The sequence below is a fragment of the Apis dorsata genome, unplaced genomic scaffold (assembly GCF_000469605.1).
Source record: "Apis dorsata unplaced genomic scaffold, Apis dorsata 1.3 scaffold_132, whole genome shotgun sequence".
NCBI classification, from domain to species: Eukaryota; Metazoa; Arthropoda; class Insecta; order Hymenoptera; family Apidae; genus Apis; species Apis dorsata.
The window spans coordinates 608,141-623,156 of NW_006263425.1; the positions used below are offsets into that span (position 1 = coordinate 608,141).

Here is a 15,016-nt window from a genome sequence, read left to right on the forward strand (position 1 = left end):
TAAATATAAATATAGTTTTGAAGAATATAATAAATTTCAACTTATTAATTTATCAACAGTTATAAATAATAATAATAAAATTGAATTTCTTTTAATTTAATTTAATTCAATTTGTGTTTATATTATTTATTAAACAAATTTTAATCATTTTTACGATTATTATTTTGTTTATATTAATGAGTGATTGATTTACAATTTTAATTATATAAAAACATGATTTGATAATTTTCAGATGCTTATAAAATGGACGGTTTAATTTTATATAATACTTGAAAAAATATTAATATATTTTAAATGTTTTATATAAAATATTTATAAAATATCTGGTTAAAATATAAATGATAAAGGAAATATTATCTTTGGTTATTATATAGAATAATGAACTAAGTTGTATCATTGGTTAATGAATGTTTCGATTGCTTTTATTACGATTACGTAATAATGATGCATCTAAAAGAGAATAAGTACCAGGTTCAAAAACTGGCGGATATTCAAGACCAGGATAATCAGGCGGTGGTGACGTAGGTGGTGGTATATAAGGTAACGTCGGTGGTATTAATGAGTTTCTACTTATATATTCTTTCTGAAAAGATTGAGTTGCATTATCCTAAAAATAAATATTTATATTTTAATATATCGTTATAATTATTAATATAATATTTACTATATTTACTTAAATTACATACTTTTGATATTAAATTTGCAGTACATAATGAAGATGTGTCTGAACTCCAATCATTAACTGAACTAACTGAACTAAAACTTTGACTGAGAGTATGAGAATTATTTCCATTGAAAGGATTAACTAATTGGTTGAGTCCACTATCATTAGCATTCTGATTATTTGAATGATTTGTTGATTGACTTGATTGATTATAACATTTTTCTCTAAATAAAGCTCTATGTAATTTTGGTGATCCTATAAATAATATATATTATATTATAATTTTTACAATTGAAATTTATAATATATTATTTATTTACCTAATAAGGTTTTTTGTGTTTCCTTAGGTAAATCAAATGTAGATGATTTTTGCTGATATTTATTACTAAATAAATTTTTCAAACGATTTGTTTTTTGAACTTGTTCACTTTTATCTAAGTGCATTTCAAATGCAGCAGTCATTCCTTCTTGTTCGAACGGAGAAGTTGGTATAGGAGGAGGTTGATACTGAGCTACATTTTTTAAACGGATTTTGTCATAATTAATGTTCTTTTTATCAACTCGTCGTAAAGAGTCTAACCAATGCTTATCTGAAGAAATATGATCACGTCGAATTGTTAGGTTGAAACTTCCTTTGCGACTAACGGATACATTTTTTTTTCCGCGTTGTAAAGTTTGATAAAAAGCATGAAACGTAAAATCGTTATTAGATTCAGATGAATCTAAAAAAAAAATAATAATAATATTAATCTTACAATATATATAAAATAATTATTATATAAATGATAAAATTTACCATTATTTTGAGTGAGTGATCTTGATGTCGGTTTTACATCTTCTGATAAATTGTTGATATTTTTTGGCAAATAATAATCATACGATCTAGAAATATCATGATTACTTGAAGATTGTGCTTGATTTATATAAATATTAGTATTATATTCGCAAGTCAAGCTCACTTGTCTCTTAGATCTATCGATAGTATCTGATTTATTATGACTCAAAGATGTTATTTGTCGTTCATCTGTAGTAGTTTTACAATGGATTGAATTATATGATTTCATTTGTTGAAAATTTAATCCATCTGACAATTTTTTTTTGTCAATATAACAAAGTTCATTTGATTTTTTATGAACTGATTTTGATAATTCTTCTTTATATTCGCTTTTTTTTGAATCTAAATCTCCGCTAAATTGCCGCATTGTGTGAATATTGTCCATATTTCGTGAATAATCATACAAAATAGTATTCATCATTACTTCATCATTATTTTTATTTCGAGTATGAACATCATTATTGAAATTTCCATCAGCAACAATTTTACTTTGTTCATTAATTGTCTCATTATCATGAAAATTTCTATGCTGAATATGAACATGATCATTAGTTAAAGGTGTCATTCGTGGTGATGCAGCTCTTGTTCTAGCAACTTGTCTTTGATCTTCTTGTGGTAGCAACATAAATTCTTCTAATGTAATGATACCTTGCACATCTTCTGGTCTTCTATTTTTGTTATTGAGACACCTGAATATTAAATATTTATTTTATTTTTAATTATTAAATATAATTTATTTTATCAAATTTAATATGATAAAAAATTTTATACATATATATATATATATATATATATATATGAATGTTTAAAAAACATGCTCTAAATTAATTAAGGATAGTGTATAGGAAAATAGTTAAAATAAGGAAAACATGCACAAAATATATACATATAAAATAAATTCAATCAATATCTTTCTTTATTTAATTATTTTATTATAGAATAAAATATCACAATATTTTGTTATCTTTTAGTTAAAAATTCATTTCTATATGTTCATAAAAATAAATGAATATAATAATTTAAGTTTAATAGAATTTTTAAAACTTATATATCATATGTTTAACACATAAAATTATATTAGTTTTAGAGCATGCAACAAACTGTTACCTGTCTGTGGTACGTCTATAATCATTCATATCTTGAATATTATTTGATATATCAGTTGTACTATGAGATGCATATAATCCATAAAATGTACTTCCTGCTATTGTCATTTGTAAATCTGGCGAATTTGGAACAGAATCTTGTTTTCTAAAAAAAAAAATTCATATTTTATCTCTATTTTAAATAAAATATTTCATATTAAATAATCTTACTTATTAGGTATAGATGTAGGAAGAACTCTTCTATAACTTCTAAATTGTGCAGTTGGAACAGGTACATTGTGATTTCTTGTACCAAGAAATTTCAAGTATTTTCTATCTAAACTAGCACCATTGATTTCATGATCCTTATATATAGAACAATCTTTACGAACAACTTTTTTTAATGATCCAAATGGTTTTTCGAAATTTGGTTTATGTTCCGTAGTATGAACATTTTTAATTTTACTTTTTTGTTCACAGTCACTTTCATCTGTTTCGCTGAAAAGAGCACTACTTCTATTGTGACTATCCGCACCTAAAGTTGCTTTATTAATTGCATCTACCCATAAGGCGAGAAAGTCTTCAGTATCTGCAGCAAAATAAAATACTGTTCCTGTATGATAAACTTTAAACGCATATTTTCTTGATTTTACTTCAGCAGCTCGTGATACAGTAAATCCAGTTAAAGCTATGAGACAGTCTGCTTTTATACTGTTTCGCGCCTTAAACCTATATTAAAAATGAAATGAAATAAATATTTGAAAAAAAATATATAAATTTAAAAATTATTAACAAACCTATATAATGAAGAACATTTTAAAACAAACCAAGCTTTTGCCCAAGCACCACCTGCTCCTCTTGTACGATATGTTAACCATCCTTCTAAATCACCTGTGCCTATATCTTTAACAGAAATATTTCTTTTTCCTAATTAAAAAATGATATAAAAATTAATAAGTATTTAAAAATTAACATACATTAATATATATTTATTAAATATGTATTATAAATTAATTACTTGCAAATAATATGCTTCGTTTTCTATTACTTCTTGGACTATTACTTGAAGATTTATTTAAACTTCCATGTAATCCAATACTTCTGGCCACCATCATAGCTTTATTAACTACACCTTTTTCAAAACTTTTTTCTTTCTCAAATACTTTAGATTTTTGATCTAAAAATTGCTTTGAAGAACATGAACCATCTGGTGAATCCATATTTTGAGAATAACACTCAGTATTATTATAATATTCCATTGTTGAATTAGTATATATAGATTTCTCAATAGTAGGTTCATACTTATCACAGATAAACTTAGTTTCTTTTACTTGCTTATCATTGTTTTCTAAATATGTAGAATCTAAATTAGTTCTAAGTTCATTATCCGAAGTATCATCAATAAATTCTAATTTTTCTGTAAAATTATTACAAGCATCAAAATAATTTTGTCTATCTTGATCTAATAAATTATTTTTGATATGATTTTCCATAAAATATTCTGCATTTCTTAAGTCTTTTTTAGCATTACAATTTTCTGATATATATTTTTCATAATTTTCACATATCTTTGAAGTATTAGTTATAGATGTATCCACTGCTAATTTTGAATAATATTTACGTGGTGGTGGATCTGGAGGTATTAAATGAGATCTAGCTTCTAATTTCTTATTACATTCACTTTTTAGTTCTACACAAGATTGTATTGCATTTTCTTGAATAATTAAATTTTCAGCTTTTACATTATCATTTTGTATTTTTTGACAAAAATGAATATGAGGAATGTTTTGAGTAATATTATTATAAATTTTTGTATTATCTTCTGTGGTATTCAGGTCATTATTTGTACATATTTGTCCACGAGTTTGAATATTTTCTTTTAATAATGTATTAGGTTTTTTTTCCATTAATTTCATATGTTCTATTGAAGCACAATGGTTTGATCCATTAAACATCTGATGAATTTTTCCAAATTTATTTAAATTTGAATTACTATTTTGACTATTATTTTCTATAAAATTATTTATTGATTCTACTTTATCTTCGCTTTTATGATTTAAACTTGAATTATTTGCAAAAATTTCAGTGTTATATATTACCGACATGTTTCCTGCTTCAGTCAAATTCTTTGTAATATTTTTATCATATTTATTTACTTCAGTGTTAATATATTCATTATTGCTTTGGTTATTTTCTATACTGATTTCATGATTTGTAATTATTTTATATATAGGAATTGAATATTCAAATGATTTTTCAGAACATTCTTTTTCTTCATTATCTTGTATAATATATTTATCAATATTACTATTTTTTTGAATATTATTATCAAAATTTATTTGAATACTTTGTTTTTGATCATCAACATCTTCTAATTTTTGTTGATCTTCGAAATTTGCAGAAGACAATTGTACGTCAGTCTTATTTAATTCATTGCTTATATTATTTGTAGACAATTCTAATGCATAAAATAATTTTTGCTTTCTATCTTCTATATTGTCAACATCCATTGAATCATATGCTGGTGTACTATAACTTTTATCTAATTTTCCTCTTTCTTTACCACTATTTATATTAAGTTCTTTACTGCTTACTGTATTTTTAGTATTACTATGTTTATCCCTAATAAAATTGTTGCATTCGTCTAAAGGCACATTTGTATCACTCAAGTTATTGTTATTGGTAACATTAACAGGCATTTGAAAAATTTGTTTGGATATATTTATATTACTACATAATTCTTCTTGAATAATTTTACATGTATCTTTTTTTTCATGAATTAAATTGATAGTATTACCTATTTGAGAAACATCATGTTTCATAGATTTATCTTGAAATTGTATTTTCTTATCATCATTTTGTCCCTCATTTTTCTTTTTTCTTTTGCTTTGTTCTATATTTATACACGTTTGTGATCGTATAGTTGATGGTACATTATCTAAACCATGAGCACAAGATGCTGCTTTATCCCGTAATTGAGAACTTGTATTATGTTCTTGTTTCAATTCTTTCCAAAATTGTTCTATATCAATTCCATGTTTAGTAGTAGGACTAGCACCAGTTATAGTAGCTCGTCTTTGAACTGAATTTCTTGGTTTTGTAGAATATAATCGAATGGATAAAGGTGGTTCTGTTTCACTATCCGAGTCACTACTATCTATGATCATTGTGTCTAAAATATTAACAGTATCTAAAATATTTGTAGGTTCTGGCCTGGAATTCTTCGGCCTAAAAAAATTAAAAAATTTATATTAAAAATTAAATTTCATATTTTTATAAAAATATATACATAAATATAAATAACCTTGGTAATGGCATTGTAAAATCTGGTATAGTTAATAATTCTGGTCTTGGTGAAGGAAGATTGTGTTGCCATCTTGTAGTATAAGATATTTTTTTATTGCTTGGAAGTCGATATGGTTTTATGTAAATTTGACCGTATACTTTTGTGTGTCTTGGTCTACGTTTCAATGTTAATAATATTTCTGCAGGACTTTCACGAAATAATTCTAAAAGATTTTTTCGTTCCCAACCAACTACAGTCTGATAATTTACCTGAAATATATTTGAATTAAATTATATATTTAAATTATTTAAAATTATTATTTAAAATTATTTAAAAAAAATAAAAATTTAATTGAGAAAAAGAAAAATCACTTGAACAATTTCATCTCCTTCTTCCATTTTACCACATTGATGTGCAGCTGATCCAAATTTAATTTCAGCAATCTGATGAGCTCCATGAAAAGATGGTAAAATATAAAATCCCTACAAAATAAAATAATTTTCAATTTTGATTTTTTATACTTATTATAAAAGTTATTATTTTTACAATATCTTTACTGATACAAAACTATTTATCTAAATAGGAAGTGTTAAATGTATAATTATAGTTTTATCAATAAAGGATGTAGCAGATAATTTTTTCCATAATGATTATAAAGTATGTTATTTTATGATTTATATTAAATATTTAATATATATTTTATATATATTATTATATTATATTTTATATCATTAATTATAAATATAATATAATTATAATATCTAAAAATAAAATAAAAGAATTATTAATTTTATATTAAACTTACTAAATCATCTCCTGGCCTTTTTTTTAATGTTGCTAAATCTAAACTAGCAGGTTGTAATATCATAGGATCAGAAATATCTTGTATTATATAATCTGCCAATTTTGCTAATTGTCCACAAGTTGTTCTAATTTCTTCTATTGGTTTTTCTGCAAATCTATCTCTTTGTGCACATGTAGCCATTTCTAAAGCTAGTTTCATTAATTCAACTTTTTTTTCATTATATTCCAATTGTCCACTAAAGGGAGATCGATCAAGCCATCTTATTAATGGTTTTACAGCCATTATAACTGATGCTACATCTGATAATGTTTGAGTTGTAACAGGTTTAGAATCTGTTTGGCGAGATAATTCATTTTGTAAACTATGTGCTTGACAAGATAACCGCAATGCCAATAATTGAAGATTTTCACGATCAAGTTCATAATGAAAATTTCTTAAATATTCTACAGCTTCAAGAATAATTTCTTGATGACCAAGTTTTAATACTCCAAGATGTTCTAGATCTTCAGGTCTCAAACTTAATAATTGTTGTCCATTGACACCATGATTTGTAAAGCTATGCACATACGGAAGAACAGAATTATCTAAACCTAAAATAAGAACCATTTTTTAAAAAGATTATATTAAAGATTATATAAAAAAAACTATGAATTATGAAACAGCAATATCTTAATTAATAATAAATGAATTTAAATAAATCATAAAATTATATAAAAAAAGTAATTTATATTTTTGTCTTTAATAATTATTCATATAATTGTATAATTTTGTTCTTTTATTTTATTTATTTTGAAATTAATAATAATTAAAAATTCATAAATATTAATGTAAATTTAGAAATTATAGAATACTTAAATAATATTACTATAGTTATGAAATACTTTTAAAAAAAATTGAATGTCATTAAAGATTTTTTTCATAAAAATGTACAAAATTATGTGATTAAATAAATTAACTATTTTACACATGAACTAAAATGATTGATTAAAAAGAAAGAGACAAAAGGGATGCGGGCGTATACTGTAAACGTTTCATACGCAATTTTCGATCTGTTATATTTGCAAATAATAAATTTGTTTCTGAAAATATATCAATAAATATTCTGATTTTAAAGAAAATTCGATTTTTCACACCTTTCAACCATTCGCACACTTGCTCAGTTTTCCATTCAGCGACATTAACATACGCCATGACTTGATTATGTACTAATTCACAAAATGCGCTAAAGATTCTTTTCGCCTTTAGTCGTTCTAATTTTCTCTATTGCCCCGTCGATAACTGTTAAGTATTTGATTCAACATTAACTATGCACTACATGATAGTTCAAGATAATTGTGTTATGCTACGCTTTGATCGTTATGTGCTGACAACATTAAAAATGAATGTCAACATTCTCTGAAAATACAAAATTTATTATTTGTTCAATAAAAATGAAAATAATATTCTTCTATTATTTTTATTATATTAATATATATTTTAATAAAACATTATAATATAATAAAAGTCAGAGATGATTATTTTACATACATTTGATAATATATTATAATTATTATATATAGTTGGTAATTCTTATTTAATATCATACATCAGAATAAAATGTTTTTTTACCAATTTATCGTATTAATATTATATTTTGTATCAATTTATCATATTAATGTTATATTTTTATTATTTTATAAACAATTCATTAAAATATATAAATTAAAATACAAAATTAAATGAAATTTATATGTATTCTTATTTATTTATTCATATATATTTTTTTACTATATTAATAATTTATTACATATTACATAGGATTTAAATAAAAATAAGTATTTATAGAATATTTTTATTATTTATACTATATATAAAATATAAAATATATATTATTTTAACATATATATATTTACAATATTTTTATATATTTTTTATATATAATAATACCAAGTATGGCTATTTCTAATAATATAATTAAGATTAATACAAATTTATTTAATAAAACTCTACGTCTCATAATATTTAATATTCTTCTTGTTTTATCTAATTCTTCATCTGTTTGTGATAATCTTCTTTCTGTTCGTAATAATTGTTCTCCTTGTCTACTCAATTCAGAAATTACCTCAGTTCCTATTTGTTCACTTTCAATTGCAATTGCTTGAGATCTGCTAATAGATTGTGAAGATCGTTCCAATGTTGCATTTCCTTCTAATAATGTTTGTCTATGTTCTTCTTCCCAATTAATTCCAAAATTCATTGTGATGATTATTTATAAATATGTTTACAATAAGAAAACAAAAGTTATTTAAATTGTAAAATCCATCATAATATCCATAAATTCACTTTGATCAACTGAAATTATAATTTATAAATATAATTTGTAAAGTTATAATACAAAATGCAAATAAATGTTATGATATTAAATGAAAATTTTATCAATGTAATTAATCTAAAATAAAAGATCTTTTTACTAGAACCATCTTGATCCAAATCAAATTCTTTTATCATAAGTTCCATTTCTTCATTAATTAAATTACATTTAAGTTTTTGATTAAATTTCTGTAAATCCTCCAATGTTATTTTATTGATTGAAGATTTGTTTATAAATAACTTAAAAATATATTTAATTTCATCTATAGGATTCCGCTTAATTAACATTTCTGTTACTGAATAAATATTAAAATTTAAATAAGACATTACAAAGAATTTTAAATATTATTATATATATTAAGTATGTTATATTTCTTTAAAAATATAATAAATAAAACATTATTTCATTAAATTTAATATTTTTTGTTAAACACACCAACATAATAAAAATCATTAAAAGAAATTTTATTATAACCACGCTTATCGTATATTCGTATTATGGTTAAAATATAAGATTTTTTTACTGGGAAACCTAAAGCTTTTAATGCAGCTTTCATTTCATAGTAATCTAAATAACCATCAATATCACTATCCATTAAACAAAATAATTCTTTTAAGCGTTTTTTTGTATTTTCCATAAGAATATTCTTTGTGACATTTGACATAATTAATAGTAAATATTTAAATATTACTAAAATTGAATTGTTGTTCATTTCCTATTTATTTTACAAAAGATTACCAAAATTTTGATTTTCTTTTGTTATCAATAAATTACTTTAGCTAAAATATATTTGCTGAATATGATTTTTATATATCTTTATAATATAATATTTATGCTTTATACAATACTTACTTATTTATTTATATATAACTTTATAAAATATTCAACTAATTTTTTTTAATAATTTGTATAATTTTATGATGAAACAACATATTTAGATTGCTTTGAAAATAAATTTTAACGAACTAAGAGTCTTTTTTCTTTGTTCCCTTGTCCAATTGAAAATAAATATTTGATTATCGATTACTTTAATGCTCATTTTCCACGTCACAAAAACGAAGATGACAAAAATGTATAGGAAATGCAAAAGATATATCAAAAATGCATAATAAAAAAAAATAAATAAAATAATAAAGTGACACGAAAATGAGCATTATAATGATCGATATCAGATGATATTCATTTTTAATTTGATAACAAAAATCTAATGAGAAAAAACTCTACTAGATATTATTGCTACTTACTTTTACTACGTTATTGACCAGTGATATCGTAGATCGTGATATCGTAATTCGTAACATTTTAATTCATTGTTGATAATTATCGTTATTGATGTCGTTAAATTAATAAGAATGACGCGAATCACATTTCTTCATCCAGATCTTGGTATTGGAGGAGCAGAAAGATTAGTAATAGATGCTGCATTAGCTTTAAAAAAAGAAGGATATGAGGTTAATTTCGTGACAACTCATCACGACCCTGAACATTGTTTCTCTGAAACAAAAGATGGAACAATTCCTGTTACAGTTGTGGGAAATTGGTTGCCTAGACATGTTTTTGGTAGATTTTTCGCACTTTTTGCTTATATTCGTATGGTGAGTTTATTTGTTAAATTTTGATATGTGTTTATAAATTATATTATTCATATATTGTACTATATTTTTTCTAGATATATGCAGCTAGTTATATCATTTTTTGTGAACATCGACCAGATATTGTATTCTGTGATTTAGTTTCTGTATGCATCCCTATTCTTCGATTACGAATTCCATATATAATTTTTTATTGTCATTATCCAGATCAGTTGCTTTCACAATCAAAAGGAATTAGTAAACAATTATATCGTGCACCTCTTAATTATTTAGAAGAATTAACAACTGGAATGGCACATAAAATATTTGTAAATAGCATATATACACTTTCTGTGTTTAAACATACTTTTAAGAAATTATGTATTGAACCTGAAGTTTTATATCCTTCTATTAACACTGACTTTTTTGATAAAACTCGAATAATATCCTTAGAAAGAATATTTGATAAAAAATTGCCATCAGATAGTATCATATTATTGTCTATTAACAGATATGAACGTAAAAAAAAATTAGAACTAGCAATAGAAGCATTGGCAGAACTTCAAAAATATTTGATAGAAGAAGAATATAAAAAAGTATATTTAATTATGGCTGGTGGATATGATAAAAGAGTTGAAGAAAATGTAGAATATTACTTGGAATTAATAGGACTTGTTGATGAATTACATGTAACAGAAAAAGTAATATTTCTTCGATCTCCTTCAGATATTGATAAAATATCTATTTTATATCATTGTAAAATTATATTATACACACCTCCAAATGAACATTTTGGTATTGTACCACTTGAAGCAATGTATATGAGTAAACCAGTAATTGCACATAATTCTGGTGGACCAAAAGAATCTATAATTTCTGGAGTTACCGGATTTTTGGTTGATTTATCTGGTAATGCATTTGCTTCAAAAATAGCTTATTTAGTTAAAAATCCAGAATATATTCAAGAATTTGGAAATGCAGGTAAAGATAGATTTATAAAAACTTTTAGTTTTGCTGCATTTAATGCTCAGTTAAACAAAGCAATTGAAGATTTAATAAACAATAAAAAAATAAAGTAATAATTATTAGATTTTTACAACAAAAATTGAATTATAATTTTATTATATATTTTATATAATATAAACTGTGATAAGAAAATATTAATAAAAAATTAAATCGAATTTATAAACTCCAATTTCTTAACAAGATATATTTATTACATCAATTGTAATTAAATATCAAATTTTTAATATGTAATTTATATAAATAAATTATAATTATAATTTATTAAATTATAATATAATTATAATTTATTAAATTATATATTATAATTATATTTATTAACATAATCATTATTTCATTTTTATCTCATATTTATTTCATCACAAAAAAAAAATCATGTTTTTTTATATTATTTATATTACTCTTTTTTATTACTGAAATATTAGTATTTTATAAGATTATAAATTGTAGTTATTTATTACTTATATTGTGCATACAATTTATATTAAAATTAGAAAAACAATATATCAATGCTTTTATTATATATGAAAAAGGTTTAAATTATTATTACACCCTATTTAACTAATAAGGTTATAAATTGAAATGTTTTTCAATGTATTGAATATTATGTAAATATTTTTATATTCTTTGTTTTCTTTTTATGTTAAATAATCAGAATTTATCATATTATTATATTCTTTTAATAAAATTGCAATATATGTTTTTGCAACACAATAATCAACACATTGATTCCATATTGTTGTATTTGTTAAGATGCATTTATTAAATGAAATTATTAAATAAGAAATTAATCCATTAATTGTAAACTATCAAGTTTTTCACTGGAATAAAAACCTGCTTTAACTTGTCTTCCACCAAAAAAACGTCCATTTAAATCAACTACAGCTTTAATAGCACTTTCTATTCTTTTAAATTCCACAAAGATTCTAACAGCTTCTTCTGGAGCAGCTTCTGTTACTTCATGGATAATGACACGTGCAACATCGCCGTATTTTGTATTACATTCATCTTTAACTTCAGGTTCAAGATCATCATCCACTTCTCCAGGACCAACCATGTTACGCAATAATACAACCTGATTAATAATAATTTTTTGAATATATTTTAATATATTTTTTTTAATGAAAAATTTCCAATATATATATTATCTTTTATGAAATATTATTTTTATTTTCATTTCTATTAATTATAATTATAATGAATATCTAATATATAATAAATTATTATTATATTTAACTATTGATATCTATTGTATAATTAATATTTATTACATAATTATAAACTTTATTATGAATTATTATTCTTATAATAAAATATATTGTGTGCTATAAATTTAAATTTTAAATATTATTAAAATATTAAATCTTTTTCTTACCTTACTTGGACATTTCATTATTTCTGTAATACTAGGTTCTTCTGAAGGTTGTGGAGGAATAATTTGCTGTTGTGGAGGTGGAGAAGCAGCAACAGGTGGTGGTGGTGGCATAAGTTGTTCTCTTTCTCCAACAATTCTTCCACCTCGTTTACTGGTTTTTTCTACTTGTAAAGCAACAGACATTCCTTGTTCTTTCTTACCAAGTCCTTGTCCTTCTTTGAAACCATATTTGGCCATTATTTTTGCTGCTACTGATGATGTAGCATATCCCATGCTAGTTGGAGGTCTTGGTGCTGGAGGTGGAAGATCAGAAGATTCTTGTAAAGAAGGTGGTGGAGCTATAGCTGCTCCTCCTGCAATTCCTCTTGATGTAGGAGTTCTCTCCTCATCTCTTTCAGGAGGGATCATTGTATTATTTCCAGAAGAAGTCTAAAGCAAATATTTTCATTATTCATTAAAAAGTTAAATTATACATTTTCGAATAAAATATTTTTAATTTAAATATATATTTTTATATTCTTATATTTCTATTATTATTCTTCTTATGTTTATATTATATATATATAAAATAAATGTAGAAGAATTATAATAAATATAAAAGAATTATAATAAATATTACCTGTGTATCTTCAAAACGTGAACTGTCCCGTCTGCGTTTACGCATTTCAGTCTCTTGATCATGTTCTCTATCACGTAAATCTCTTAATTCTTTGACAACTTTATCATATTCATTAGGCCACATAGGATCATATTCATTTATTACATTCCAATCAAATTCACCACCTACTCCAATACTACTAACAGTACCAGATGAAAGTGGATTATTATGTGGACCCTCATCATCTCTATCTGCATTTCTATTAGCTTTTGATTTTAAGTCTATTACAGGTGCTAGCACCGCTGTTGCCTTTCTATATTGTTCACGTTTTGGCTAAATATAAAATATAATAATAATTTATAATTCAGTATTATATATTGTAAAGAACATACCTGTGTAGTCGCGGCTTTTTTTAATTGTAATTGAGATTGTAATAATTTAATACTGGATGACCATCCAGCTACTTTTTCTGATGTTCGATGTTTATCAAAATCATCGTAAAGAGACATTGTGTTTAATTTTTGTATTTCATGAATATACCTATTTATTAAAACATGCTACACTTAACCTCAAATTATTATGTATTACTAAAATTCTACTAGAATTATATATTAAAAATTTAGTTTAAAGATTTAAAATATTATTTAATTCTATAATTAAGATTAAAAATATAATTTCTTTAATTATTAATTTTTAGAAATTCAAACTATTCAAATATTTTAACGTTTCACGTAGTGCATATGCTTATTTGTTTCAATACTATACAAATATTTTTCAACATATATGAAATCACATAATTTTTAAAAAAAATATGTGATTTTTAAAAAAAAATAATTTTTAAGAAATGATATCATTTTATATGTTTTATGTCAATTGAAAATCGTTAAAGGCTAATATTCATAGCACATTTTTCATGCAATTGTTTATATTAGAAATATATATGTAGAATTAAAAATATCTAACTTCAAGTCTTAATAACTTCAAGTCACAATTAATAAAGAATGAAAATGAAACAAAAATATAAAAATTATAGGTTATACTAATAAACATTAGAAAACTTTAAAAATTAAAAAAAAAAAAATGAAAAAAAATTTATATATGCATTATATATTGATAATTATATAGAATGTATTTAGCAGAAAAGTAAATTATTTTAAATGGTACTTCTAAGTTAATTTTTTTAAAATAAATAATAGATATTATTAGCATTATTATTATAAAGCAATATTAAATTAAATATTACAATAATTATAATTTAATAACTGAGAAACGATTATATCAAATATTATTAATTATTTCTAAATATAATATTCATAAATAATTTATATATAAATAAATTGAAAAAATTAGTATATGTAATAGAAAATATTATTTATTTTTATTCAATTTTTATACAATTAATTTTTATTCTAACAATAAATTTA

General features: G+C 22.9%; 4 protein-coding genes across 7 annotated transcripts; 1 reads left to right on the plus strand and 3 right to left on the minus strand.

Annotated features, from left to right (window-relative positions):
• Window positions 1-288: 288 nt before the first annotated feature.
• Window positions 289-8,068, minus strand: LOC102671978. Of its 2 annotated transcripts, XM_006613046.1 has the most exons (12): window positions 7,809-8,068; window positions 6,676-7,265; window positions 6,242-6,352; window positions 5,889-6,139; window positions 3,603-5,812; window positions 3,382-3,511; window positions 2,816-3,313; window positions 2,607-2,750; window positions 1,461-2,188; window positions 985-1,386; window positions 687-919; window positions 289-607 (listed from the first exon to the last, which is right to left on the minus strand). In XM_006613046.1, exons 1-12 carry the CDS (start codon window positions 7,864-7,866, stop codon window positions 401-403), a joined length of 5,562 nt encoding a protein of 1,853 aa, XP_006613109.1. In that variant the 5' UTR covers window positions 7,867-8,068; the 3' UTR covers window positions 289-400. The 2 variants fall into 2 exon arrangements, with proteins under 2 accessions (XP_006613109.1, XP_006613110.1); XM_006613047.2 differs by lacking the exons at window positions 289-607; window positions 687-919; window positions 985-1,386 and having other exon boundaries at window positions 1,468-1,546; window positions 1,624-2,188.
• Window positions 8,069-8,516: 448 nt separating this feature from the next.
• On the minus strand, window positions 8,517-10,408 carry LOC102672334 (vesicle transport through interaction with t-SNAREs homolog 1B-like). Of its 3 annotated transcripts, none has more exons than XM_031509211.1 (2): window positions 10,270-10,408; window positions 8,517-9,006 (listed from the first exon to the last, which is right to left on the minus strand). In XM_031509211.1, exon 2 carries the CDS (start codon window positions 8,909-8,911, stop codon window positions 8,564-8,566), a length of 348 nt encoding a protein of 115 aa, XP_031365071.1. In that variant the 5' UTR covers window positions 8,912-9,006; window positions 10,270-10,408; the 3' UTR covers window positions 8,517-8,563. The 3 variants fall into 3 exon arrangements, with proteins under 3 accessions (XP_031365071.1, XP_031365073.1, XP_031365072.1); XM_031509213.1 differs by lacking the exon at window positions 10,270-10,408 and adding an exon at window positions 9,878-10,251; XM_031509212.1 differs by lacking the exon at window positions 10,270-10,408 and adding an exon at window positions 9,461-9,744.
• Window positions 10,271-11,896, plus strand: LOC102672192 (alpha-1,3/1,6-mannosyltransferase ALG2). Its single transcript, XM_006613048.2, has 2 exons — window positions 10,271-10,620; window positions 10,695-11,896. The coding sequence occupies exons 1-2, from the start codon at window positions 10,378-10,380 to the stop codon at window positions 11,673-11,675; spliced, it is 1,224 nt and encodes a 407-aa protein (XP_006613111.1). The 5' UTR covers window positions 10,271-10,377; the 3' UTR covers window positions 11,676-11,896.
• A 462-nt stretch (window positions 11,897-12,358) lies between these two features.
• On the minus strand, window positions 12,359-14,430 carry LOC102672481 (splicing factor 45). The gene is made up of 4 exons (XM_006613050.2): window positions 13,985-14,430; window positions 13,614-13,925; window positions 12,995-13,423; window positions 12,359-12,694 (listed from the first exon to the last, which is right to left on the minus strand). The coding sequence occupies exons 1-4, from the start codon at window positions 14,099-14,101 to the stop codon at window positions 12,407-12,409; spliced, it is 1,146 nt and encodes a 381-aa protein (XP_006613113.1). The 5' UTR covers window positions 14,102-14,430; the 3' UTR covers window positions 12,359-12,406.
• Between the last annotated feature and the right edge of the window lie 586 nt (window positions 14,431-15,016).

Excerpts from the sequence above, each read along its gene's own strand:
- LOC102672334 (XM_031509211.1), bottom strand. The coding sequence starts at position 8,911 with ATGAATTTTGGAATTAATTGGGAAGAAGAACATAGACAAACATTATTA.
- LOC102672192 (XM_006613048.2), top strand. The coding sequence starts at position 10,378 with ATGACGCGAATCACATTTCTTCATCCAGATCTTGGTATTGGAGGAGCA. Across the intron at positions 10,621-10,694 it reads TTTTTGCTTATATTCGTATG|ATATATGCAGCTAGTTATAT; the intron begins GTGAGTTTATTT and ends TATTTTTTCTAG.
- LOC102671978 (XM_006613046.1), bottom strand. The coding sequence starts at position 7,866 with ATGGCGTATGTTAATGTCGCTGAATGGAAAACTGAGCAAGTGTGCGAA. Across the intron at positions 7,266-7,808 it reads AGTGTGCGAATGGTTGAAAG|GTTTAGATAATTCTGTTCTT; the intron begins GTGTGAAAAATC and ends TTCTTATTTTAG. Across the intron at positions 3,314-3,381 it reads AAATGTTCTTCATTATATAG|GTTTAAGGCGCGAAACAGTA; the intron begins GTTTGTTAATAA and ends TTTTTAATATAG.
- LOC102672481 (XM_006613050.2), bottom strand. The coding sequence starts at position 14,101 with ATGTCTCTTTACGATGATTTTGATAAACATCGAACATCAGAAAAAGTA. Across the intron at positions 13,424-13,613 it reads CACGTTTTGAAGATACACAG|ACTTCTTCTGGAAATAATAC; the intron begins GTAATATTTATT and ends TATTTGCTTTAG. Across the intron at positions 12,695-12,994 it reads TAATGAAATGTCCAAGTAAG|GTTGTATTATTGCGTAACAT; the intron begins GTAAGAAAAAGA and ends ATTATTAATCAG.